The sequence below is a fragment of the Sceloporus undulatus genome, chromosome 7 (assembly GCF_019175285.1).
Source record: "Sceloporus undulatus isolate JIND9_A2432 ecotype Alabama chromosome 7, SceUnd_v1.1, whole genome shotgun sequence".
In the NCBI taxonomy this organism is placed as follows: Eukaryota; Metazoa; Chordata; class Lepidosauria; order Squamata; family Phrynosomatidae; genus Sceloporus; species Sceloporus undulatus.
Genome location: NC_056528.1, coordinates 13,574,259 through 13,585,303, shown reverse-complemented (window position 1 = coordinate 13,585,303; position 11,045 = coordinate 13,574,259). Strand labels below are relative to the sequence as shown.

The 11,045-nt window shown below is 42.3% G+C and overlaps 2 protein-coding genes across 3 annotated transcripts in view; both read left to right on the top strand.

Moving 5' to 3' along the window:
• The first annotated feature begins 423 nt into the window (after positions 1-423).
• ST6GALNAC6 (ST6 N-acetylgalactosaminide alpha-2,6-sialyltransferase 6) lies at positions 424-4,248 on the top strand. Its single transcript, XM_042478846.1, has 3 exons — positions 424-818; positions 1,964-2,071; positions 2,447-4,248. Exons 1-3 carry the CDS (start codon positions 451-453, stop codon positions 2,634-2,636), a joined length of 666 nt encoding a protein of 221 aa, XP_042334780.1. The 5' UTR covers positions 424-450; the 3' UTR covers positions 2,637-4,248.
• Positions 4,249-5,484: 1,236 nt separating this feature from the next.
• AK1 (adenylate kinase 1) overlaps positions 5,485-11,045 on the top strand; it is a 13,786-nt gene continuing 8,225 nt past the window's right edge. Inside the window, exons 1-2 of one of the 2 annotated variants that reach the window (XM_042478848.1) lie at positions 5,485-5,625; positions 10,493-10,535. In XM_042478848.1, the coding sequence (XP_042334782.1) occupies positions 10,526-10,535 (10 nt within the window). In that variant the 5' untranslated portion in view covers positions 5,485-5,625; positions 10,493-10,525. Of the gene's footprint in view, positions 5,626-6,438; positions 6,577-10,492; positions 10,536-11,045 lie in introns of those variants that run through there. The other variant, XM_042478849.1, reaches the window with a different exon arrangement.

The following is an 11,045-nucleotide window of genomic DNA, read 5'->3' as shown; positions in this document are numbered from 1 at the left end:
ATTTTGGCTGTCTGTAACAGGCCACTATAATCTTGGTCCTGCAGCATGACTGCCAGGCATTTGTAGCTCCTCCAGCATGATTTTGTGGTCAGTTTCTGCCAGATGTTGACCACAGAGTTGCGCTAGCCGACCTAGAGATTCCTAGAGAGGTTTTAAAAACTGTTTTCTTAATTTGATGGTTTTCCACTTCCATGGGATCCTGTGCCCCCAACCCCAGCGAATGTGGAGGGCCCACTGCATATCCAAAAAGCAAACTTTGATTTTGCCATTTTATATAAGGGACACCATTTGACTACGCCATTGTATCCAATGGGACTTGAGCATCCACAGATTTCGATATCCATAGGGCATCCTGTAAACCCCGGTGGATCCCAAGGACTGACGGTGCTCCCAGTGGCTAACAATGGTTTCTTTTTGCAGACTCTGGACCGCCACTGTGGGCAATGCGTGATGATCACCAGCTCCAGCCACTTACTCGGGAGCAAGCTGGGTCCGGTCATCGACCAAGCCGAGTGCGTCATCCGCATGAACGATGCGCCCACCACAGGCTATGCGGCGGACGTTGGGAACAAAACCACCTTCCGGGTGGCGGCCCATTCCAGCCTCTTCCGGGTCCTGAGGAAGCCACAAGAGTTTGTCAACAAGACGCCAGACAACACCATCATTTTCTGGGGCCCAGAAGGTCGGATGCAGAAGATTTTGAACAAGGTCATCCAACGGGCCGCCCTGTCTTTCCCCAACGTGTCTTTCTTTGTGGTCACCGTGGAGCGCATGCACCAGTTTGACGCCTTGTTCAGAAAAGAGACAGGGAAGGACAGGTACAAAAACATGCGCCTTCATCATTGCAGGGGGAAGGAAGGAAGAGAAGGGACATTTTCTGCAAGGCTGGCTTGACCACCATCATCATTGTAACGTTTTGCGGTTGCAAGAGCTAAGCCCATCCATTTCTGGGCAGAATTCAAAGATAAAAAAATGATCTGTAAAGCCATATAGGACTCAGGTCCAGATTATTTGAAGGACTATATTCTCTTATACAAATCTGGTTAGAATGCAAGACAGAGCCTTCTTCATGGTTGCTCCCAGACTCTTGAACTCCCTTCCCAAGAAGCTATACTGTACTGGCCCCCTTCCTTGCTGCCTTTCTGCAAGCAGTTAAAACCGTTTGATTCCAGCAGAATAAATCTTATACTTGCCCACAGAAAGACAGCAAACAAGGGGGAAACAGTATGAAAAATGACTAACTTAGAATATGACTATTCTGGGAATTGGAGTTCAAAAAAGATGCCATTTCAAAGGCTTTGTTTTAAGGTGCTGTTAGACGCACTCTCTCAACCTCAGAGGAGGGCAATGGCAAACCCCCTCTGAAGAAATCTTGCCAAGGAAACCCCATAATAAGTTCGCCTTGTTGAAACTACTTGAAGACACACAACAACAACAACAACAACAACAAGGCAGGGGGTGAGGTAACTAGTATGAAATACTATATATTTATGTCATTGCCATCTAGTGGTCGAATATATATATATATATATAGCGGTTGTAACCAGAAAATACAATATCGCTAACAAAATCCTTAATACAAAAGTTAAAACACAATTCGACTAAGCTTTTGTTTAAAAAGCACAAGTATAAAAGAATTTTAAAAGCAAATGCAAGATATGATAACATAGGAAAAATGACCTCCCCCATATTTTTAAAAGGCCTCCTTGAATAAAAAGGTCTTTACCTGCCATTGAGTTTGCTATTGCCCTCCTCTGAGGCTGAGATAGTATGATTTGCCATACTGCAAAGGGGTATGCAACATAACTGTGTAGTGCAGATGACACTCTGCATTGCTTCTAAATCATTGTGGTAAATAAAGGCTCTTGAATTTGAAAAAAGGGCAAAATAATCACTGTAGCTAATGTCCTTTGCTTCTTTTCTTTTTGGATTCCCTTTGGCAATAACACCACTGCCTCCACAGAGAGCTGTCACGATCATGGCTGAGCACCGGCTGGTTCACCATGGGCATTGCGATCGAGTTGTGCGACAGGATTCACGTTTATGGGATGATCCCTGCAAACTACTGCATGTAAGTGCCCCTCGTCTCCAAGAACTCTTTGTTGGCCCAGGTGAAGTATATATCTATGTACCTGTTGAACCAAAGATTTCATAGAAACATTGAAAATGTTATTTATGGGGAAATAATACGCAGTGCCTGGTGAACTTTGTGTTTGTTTGTTTGTTTTGCTAAAATAGGGTTACATGATACTACTATAACGTATTGTTAATAATGGAACAATACAGTGGGCCTACCACATTCTCTGGGGTTAAAAGCATAAGACCACCTGTGAAAGTAAAAATTAAATGTATTCTTTTTTTAATTAAATAAGCCTAACCCAAAATGAAACGCAAGTTAAAACAGCTTGTTTTATATAGATATCTCCTTCCTTCTGCACCTCCTTAGCCGGAAATCCCGCGCCCACAAGATGCCCTACCACTACTACGAACCGAAAAGCCCCGATGAATGTGTCACCTACATCCACAACGAGTGGAGCAAGAAGGGCTACCATCACCGGTTCATCACCGAAAAACGAGTCTTTGCCAAGTGGGCAAGCCTTTACAACATCACCTTCTCCCACCCGTCCTGGAATTAGGGGTCGGAAATCGAAGACCAAGGCGACGGTAAAGGAGAAGCCACACAAGTGCCAAATCGGCTGGGTTGTTGTGGGACTGTCAAAGGGGGCAGGGAGGCATTGGTACAACACAACTCTTTCCAAATAACTGCAGAAAGGCAACAGCCTCGGTGTGAAGTTGGTTCAGCTGCTGAGATGCCTTCTCCAGCTCTCCACTCCTTTTCTGGGGGATTTTGGGAGATGTCATTCTTGGAACCCCAAGAACCCTAGTAATCTACCAAGAATGACAACTCCCACAATCCCCACTTCTTGAGAAAGTGTTGTCTTCAAAAATGGAATTACGCCAAGATTTATTACCCTCGTGTGCAAATCTTACTCCCCACGTTGTCCAAATAATGTCGCCCCTGCTAACACAGCCTCACTCTTCGGCCAAAAAATCCCAACACCCTCCAACAAACCCGCTGTGATTTATTTAAGTTGTAATGTATTTTGATTTACAAAGAAATATAAATGTAAATAGGTTTAATATATACAAACGGAAGCACCAGCAATTTTTGTACATGCGATGCTCGGAATTAACAGTGTCTTTTGCTGGGGGCGGTTAGAAAATATATGCATCTTTTCTTCCGACGGTTCATATTTGCAAAAATAAGAAGAAGAAAAGAACTGTGCCGAAAAGCGGCTCGCCTTCTCCAACTAGATCCCAGTTAGGGTTGTTTGGACTATGACTCCCATCGTCCCTAGACAGGTATGCCCTAGGCCAATGTATCTGGAAAGCGTCCCAGAGCAAGGAAAAGTGATATAGATTTTCTGTAAACAAATTAATTAATAAATCTGATTTAAAGAAACAAGTGCAATCTCGTCAAACATCCATTTATCCCGTTCACATGACTTCCTTGAAACAGCAGTGAATGTGGTCCTCTCTTGGCTTGCCTTTTGTCTTCAGATGCCTGCTGTTTTAATCTGAATTCCTTTAATCCAGATTCCTTTAAACCGTGTGGAATATTGTATTATTGTTACTGTGGCGGTTAAGGCCGCAACTTTTAACCGATTATTCAGCTTGATTGATCGAACTAGAAACACTTTTAATAAACTTTGGGTTGACTCAGTAAAAGGCGCCACGGTTTTAATTAGACAGGAGATAGTTTTTAAACCATTGTTATTAATACATAAATTTAGGGAAAAAATAGCCTTGCTAGATTAGTCAGCGTCGAGAGAGTTAGAGGATATGGATTCACTGCTTCATTGACATGAAAGCCATTGTCCGGTTTTATCCTCTTCTCAATTCGGAGTGTCCAGTGCCGTCTCCTTTGGACAATCTCTTCCTCCCAAGCCAAGAATCTCCGACAGAAGAACCAAAAAGAGGGCAGGTGAGGTCGCCAACTGCGGACCAGACAATTGGCACAGCCTCTTGATAACAGATTTAGTTTTTCCAGACATAAGCCCTATTTCCTTTTTTGAATGGCTCCAAAACAGGATGCGAAGGAGGCATGAGGTGGAGTGGAAAGTACCCAGTGGAGGGAACAAAATACTCAAATCGGCTTCCAGGGGCCAAAAGGTTGGCAGTGATTGACTGTGGCTTTGGCCCAACCATCAACCCAAATGAAGAATACTGTAAAAGAAAGGAAGAATCGGATAATGCCGAAGGAATCCAGGTGAATAGTTGGTGGTAAAATCCTCTGATTATTTCAGATGAACATCTGGCCTCCTTTCTATCTTCTTCCCTATTCAGGGGAACAATATCGTGGCACAGGATCAAGACCCTTGGAAACATTGATTTTTGGAGTTGAATTTTTCATTAGCAAAAATATTGGACTCCTATGCCTCACCCAGGTTTCCCTGTTCCTTCTAAGCTTAGGTGAAATCCTCATTTTAGCTGGGTTGCTGGCAGAGGGGAAATTCCCTAAGAGCAATATTTTGTTATTAGTATGTAGAGAGATCTTGTAGCGCCTTTGAGACTAACGGAAAGAAAGATGTTGGCAGCAGGAGCTTTCCTAGACTAAAGTCTACTTCCTCAGATGCATATTGTTATTAGTTATCCCTGGTGCAACGCAAAATATTTGGGTGCCTTGAGTCTAATCCTCACTGCAGAAATGATGCAGTTGGACACCGCTTTAATTTATATACTATTTATTTTATTTATATACTTTCAAGAGGCATGTTGGTTGATCCATTTCTATCACGGAGCTTATCCCACTGAAGCTAATTTCGGCATTAAATTTCAGTTAAAGCACATTTAAAGCATCCCACAAATAAAGTGAAATGGCGAGTAATTGCGCAAATGATTATCGCATGCAATTGCACAAATAAAATAATATCGGAAAAATGGATTGTCTCTAATAGTAAAAAGATGTGTGTTAATGCTTCTTTATGGTCACTTTAATGGTGGGTTTTGTGCAACGTTGTGCGAAATCGTTTTGTGTCATTATACAATTTTTCTGGGATATTCACAGGATAAACTCCTGCTCTCCTTCGTGTGATAAAATCCCATAAAATATTTCCAGACCGTGATGAAAGGACAAAGCAAGACAATGAAGGAGTCGCTTTGGCTCCCCTTCTTCTCAATTAATGGGGGCACTGGCTCGGAAATAATGCCAAGCGTGACACACAACGCTTGCCGACTCCTTGGCGGCGCGTCTTGGTGAGTTGTGTAAGAAATGCAAGATTATTTTTTGCATCTCTATCCATAATCTAGGAGGGCCCACAGCCTAGGTGTTTGGCTTTCCTTCTTCCTTGGCCTTTTTCTCCATCGCCTTCCCTTCCTCCAGTGGCATTGCTATGCCACTCACGTCTCCAAGACTCAAAGGGTGTCCTTTGGTGCCAAGTCTTTCCCTCCTCCCCTCCTTGGTCTTCCCGGCATGCTATGCGTCTCTTTCTCTCCCTCTGACAGCAGTATAAAGAGTGGTAAAAATAGCCAGGCAAAGCCATGCAGGGCAGCCTGTTGGCGAGCAAAAAGGACTCCCTTCCCTCCATCCCTTTTTGCCCTCCTCCATTCCGGCACGACTGAGAGGTACAACTTTTAAATTTTCTTTCCAAAATAAATAAACCTACCTAAACCCGATCCATTGAAGAAGAGCATCTTCAGGAAGGATAGTTCCTTTGCTGGAACCAGGGGGATACATTTTGACATTTGCTTTCATTCAGGAAGGAAATGAAAGAGCGCTTCCCAAAAAAAGATTTCCCTTTGTGATTTGGAAAGGTGTTTTTAGTTATTTGCAGACGTCCTCCTTTTCCAGGACATCTCCTGCATTGCAACCTTTTTTTCCAAGGAGGAATTTGGAAATGTTCTCCATTTTGAGCAGGACAAAGATTTATATTGATATGAGTGTTTTTCGCTTTTCTATTGTCATGCCCTACATTTTGCTGGGCCTTCATATTCCTTTGCGGTTAGGACATCTGGTCACCCTGGATTTGTTGTTGTTGTTGTTGTTGTTGTTGTTGTTGTTTGCAAAAAAGGGTGTAAAGCTGTCAATGCTGTGTTTGTGTGCGTGTTCTCCAGCAGCTTTTGTGCATTTGGATGTGCTGTTATTTTACTTTGCATGGCAACCATAGCAGGGCGCTATCATTGTACCTCCAAATCATCATGCCTTTTGGGTCCATTATGTCGAGATTTATGTGCTCATCTATGTGTACATACATGTCTCCTGGGTTTTTTGTGTATTTCCAAAGACATCTGTCTGTCTCCATCGCCTTGACCTTGAGCAACCCTTTCTTGCCTTTCCTCCCTTTCGCCTTTTCCCTGCATCCCTGAATTCGTGGCATTTAAGCAAAAGTTGCACCAGAACGTGTCATTTCTAAGAGGCCTGGCATGCAAGAGGGAGGTCCGGTCAAGCTGTTATGCCTTGCGTCAAGCCCACAGTCCTCATTCAAGGTGTCGATCCCTATCTGAGCCGGACTGGAATTGTGCATAGTTTTGTCTCTTGTCACTTCCCGGCTTCGTTTCCGGCATATTTAATTGCAGGTATGTGCATCGAGTTACAGGTATGCGTTGCCTCTTGGCTCACCTGAAGAGCCGGGAAAGGCGTACGAAGGGAACATTTGGCAACGCAGGTACTTAGAACTCTCTAGGGAAAGGGTTAAAAATGAAGTCTGGTTCTATAATAATAATAATAATAATAATAATAATAATAAATCTTAGCTGCTTTCATTTGGTGGAAAGGGTTATTGTTGTTTGTGATCGGTTTGAATGTTTTTGGCAGCTTTTGCTAACCTGTTGCACCCCTAAATGTCTTAACAGCCTCTGTCTTTGACAGGGTGCATCTGCACTGTAGAAATAATGCGGTTTGACACCACTTTAACTGCCATGGCTCCTGAGACTTGTAATTTGGGGCACTCTTGGGCAGAGTAGGCTAAAGGCCTTGCAAAACAGCAAATCCCAGGATTCCTTGGTTTTTTTAGGCAAAGGTGCATCAATGTCTAGATTTTCCAGTAGCTGAAACTTCTTAGATTTAGTGTATGCTGAATTTCAGGTTGCTTCACAGTGTAGATTGGCGTTTGTGTTGACTAAAGCTTCCATTATCCACAGCCCAGCACATCTGGATGGTGCTAGGAAGGATGATCTCACTGAGGAAGTGGTTATATATTATGTATAGGAGGCTTGTGTGTTGTTATTTGGTGTGGTGTGTCTTCTTCAAGTCGTTTCCGATTTTTGGTGACCTATCAGAGGGATTTCTTGGCAGGTGTCTTCATAGGGGGTATGCCATTGCTGTCCTCTGAGGCTGAGAGAGCGTGACTTTCCTAAGGTCTCCCAGGGTGTTTCTATGCCATGTGAGGATTCGAACCCTGGTCTCCAGAGCCATAGTCCCAACGCTCAAACTAGTCATTATATTTATTTATATCCCACATATTGGGACTCGAAGCGGCTTCCCATTTAAAAGAACAATGCAATTAAAAATATGCAGTATGTATTAAAATAGAAAGGAGAAATGTTATGCATTCTGGTGATGGGAAAGCTTCATAGTTCAGTGGTATTGCAGTAAGGGAAAGGTTCACTCCTTTGTGGAGACTTTGGACTTGTTTCGGTGTAAGCAACTTTTAAAATTTTGCAGCCGCTTTGCAAACTTGTCATCTCCACTTTTTGGGTTTTTTTATGCATTTCTCAAAAGGATATAAATATTTCCAATTAAAAAAAGAAAAGAAAATATTCCCTCCCTGCTTGAGTTTCAGGGATTATCGATGCTAAAACAGGGCACCCGGTTCCTCTCCTTTCCTAAGTAGCTTACAAATAAGAAGCACTGCTTGTGCAAACAGGGAGGAAAGATGCTTAAGGCTTTCCTACCCAAACTTTACCTTCCTGGAGGGCATGAAAAATAAGAGAAGCTACGTATCTTAAATGATTCCTGTATTTAAAAAAACAAAATAAAACTCCATGTCTTTGGAAAGATAGTACCTTGGAAATTTAAATTCTAGCTTTCCAGATGCAGGTAGAGCAGTCAGAGGAAAAGCAAAACTGTACTTAACTAAATGTAGATTCTCAGTGATCATAGATGCATCTATATTGGAGCTTCGTAACATGATTTTGCAGGTGTGTTGTGGTGTGTGTATGTGTATGTGTGATATGGCATAACAAACAACCAGGTTTGACAGGGATTATCTCAGTTAATCCTCTGCTGTCCCACTTTCTCAGCTGCTTTGATAAAGTCCCAGGTTCTCTCTTGCTTCCTTCTTTGTTCCTGTTCGCTTCCATTGCTGCAAACTGAATACAAAGTGCAAAAGTGGTTTGTGCACAATTAATTCCCAGTCAGTTCATTTAGAGGTTTTTAATTTTTGCAGACTTTTATAAACCCAGAACATCAATTCCAGGGTTTTTCAGCTTCCAAAATAGCTTTGTGTGATCTTCCTTATTAATTATTTCTTGTTGCCTGGCCCTTTTGACCCAGAGTGACCAAATGTCCTGACTGCAAAGGAGGCCAAGGCTTCCCAAAATGGAGGGCGTTCAAGATAAAAGTAGAACATGATCAAATAAAAGCTAAAAAACAGTAATGGAAATGTAAATTCGTGCTGAAAATGGAGGTCATTTTGAAATTCCTCCTGGACAGAAGGTTGAAATGTAAGAGCCGTCCTGGAAAAAGGAGGTTGTCCGGTCACTCTGTTTTGACCACATTCGGATGTTGCTCGGCCACATGTTTTCATCTGTTGGAAGGTATGACCTGATCCAACCAAACTGGACCACGAACCTCTTCCCCTCCTGTCCTCTTTGTCCAAAAATTGGTTTTAACATGAGTTTGGAGAAATGCCACTTTAGTCCTGTAAAAGTGTGACTCCTGCAAGATTTGTAAAGGCCGGTCCATACTTAGAACTCCAGACCAAGCAAAAAATCCCAAGGTCAAGGGACCTTATTAGGAGTGACCAGAAGCGAGTGTAACTGGACCTTACTCCTCTCCTCTCCAGTTCGGCAAGTGTGAACTTTGCAAAGAGCGCGGGACAGAGTCTATTTTTGGGCCCTTGCCCCTTTGGGACTCATCCCAAAAGTGAGGCTGAAATGTCCTCAACTGTCATTTGATAAGCCAGGGCTGGGTTTGCGGATGATCCCATGCAAAAGGAAAGGTACGGCCAGATATTGATGGATGTATAAGGAGCATCAGGGCAGTTTGATGGAGCTGATCACTCTTGGAGCAATCCTTGGAGTTGTTTCCATTTTACAGGTGGAAAAACTGAAGAACCAAATTATACTGAGAAGCAGAGTGTAGTTGTTTCCACTTCAATCATTTTTAATTTTTCCAACATAATCGGTGTATGCATATATATATGCATATATGGAACAGTTATAGCGTTGAATTACCATTGTACATTGTACATTTCATTTGTCACATTCCTTAGCAATTATTTTTTTTCCTAACATAAACAGGATCCTTGGACAGAGCATACCTTTTCCAAATTTACTCAAATATTACATCCCCCTAGGACTTCATGGATATCTTTATGCATTATAATGTCTGATAATGTCTCCTCGTACCCCCCAAAAAAGTATGAAGAAGGAGCAAGGCACAGCTGTAGACCTTCTGTTTCAGAAGGACACCCCTTAAAATGGTATATTGACAACCATCAGCTCTGCAACACAAACAGACAAGTGTATACACACCATGAATATTATAGGAAGCTTCTGAATTAACACAGAGAGCCGTCCAAAGGGATCTAGAGGAAGGGTGGAAACCCCACAATCGTATGGGGGATTGTAGATGCCTTGGGATTGTGTTCCTACAGCAACGCTTTCCCGCCTCGCTTCTAACAAGGGAGGAATGAACCATCATCGAGAGACAGACGGACAAAACCAGAGACGCAAAAGAGACAAACAAGAGCAGAATAACAGTTCTGCAAAAGCAAAGCAGAGATATACAGAAAGAAGGTTGGATAGTAGATCCTGATCCTATCAGACGAAGGAGATTGGGAGTTTATCCCATCAATATCCTGGAATTACGCATTACGATTTTTCACGTCGTCACACAAAACTGGCCATTCAAGTGGTCACAAAGAAGCATTAACGCACATCTTTTTACTTTTAGGATTTCAGTGACAGTGCAATAAAATAATAATAACAAGGGATGGAGAAAAAATGACAACAAAAGCTAAACAGGGCATTCAGGGGTTTTGAGGATGACTACTATCTGAGATTTTTTAATTTCCCGTCCTGAAATTGGAGATGGATACAAACAAGGGATTGCTAAAGTTGGGATGAGTTAAGTATGCCCTTCCAGATGTTGCTCAACTACAACCTCCATTATCCCTCACCATTGGCCTTGATGGTGTGAGCTGATGGGAAATGTAGTCCAGTGACCTCTGGATGCCCATAAGGTCCTTGATCTAAGCTCCATATATTCCTTGCTAGGCGCTTTAGCTTCCTATCTAACCAATTTTTCTGAATGGCTTTTTCTGCCCAGGTTGAAGAGTTGGTCATCCCAGAACTTCCCAGCATGGCAGCAGGTAAGTGTGTCTTATTCAGATGTTGTTTTTTAGCACAACTGTCTGAATAATCTTACTCATGGCTTCCAGTTTTGTTGTTTTCACTATTATTTTATTGGAACCATAGCTATAGTGCATCTCTGTTGCTCAGACGTCTCAACATTGCAAATAAAGATAGAACTGATGGTGCAGATGTATCTTCGAAACACGTTTAAGGCAGGCAGAGTTTTATCCCAATTGATCCCAACTCTGTTCGCATCGGTTACGCACACAGCCAACGATGCAAATCTTTTAGGAAAACTCAGAGGGAAAGAACCAAGATTGATTATCCCGGGTTAATTATTATTATATTTATTTGTATCCCTCTTTTTCATCTAAACTGGGATTCGGAGTGGCTTACAATGTAAAAGAACGATACAATTAAGAACGTACAAAAGTGATGCCTTAAAATGGATTTAAATTATTACAATATTAAAACAGAGTAGTTAAGTGGGGGCTTTTTTGGCATCCTCCCCTGCAAAAAAACCCAAA

Coding starts and splice junctions, on each gene's coding strand:
- ST6GALNAC6 (XM_042478846.1), top strand. CDS start 451: ATGATCACCAGCTCCAGCCACTTACTCGGGAGCAAGCTGGGTCCGGTC. Junction 819..1,963: donor AAAGAGACAGGGAAGGACAG/GTACAAAAACAT, acceptor CTGCCTCCACAG/AGAGCTGTCACGATCATGGC. Junction 2,072..2,446: donor ATCCCTGCAAACTACTGCAT/GTAAGTGCCCCT, acceptor GCACCTCCTTAG/CCGGAAATCCCGCGCCCACA.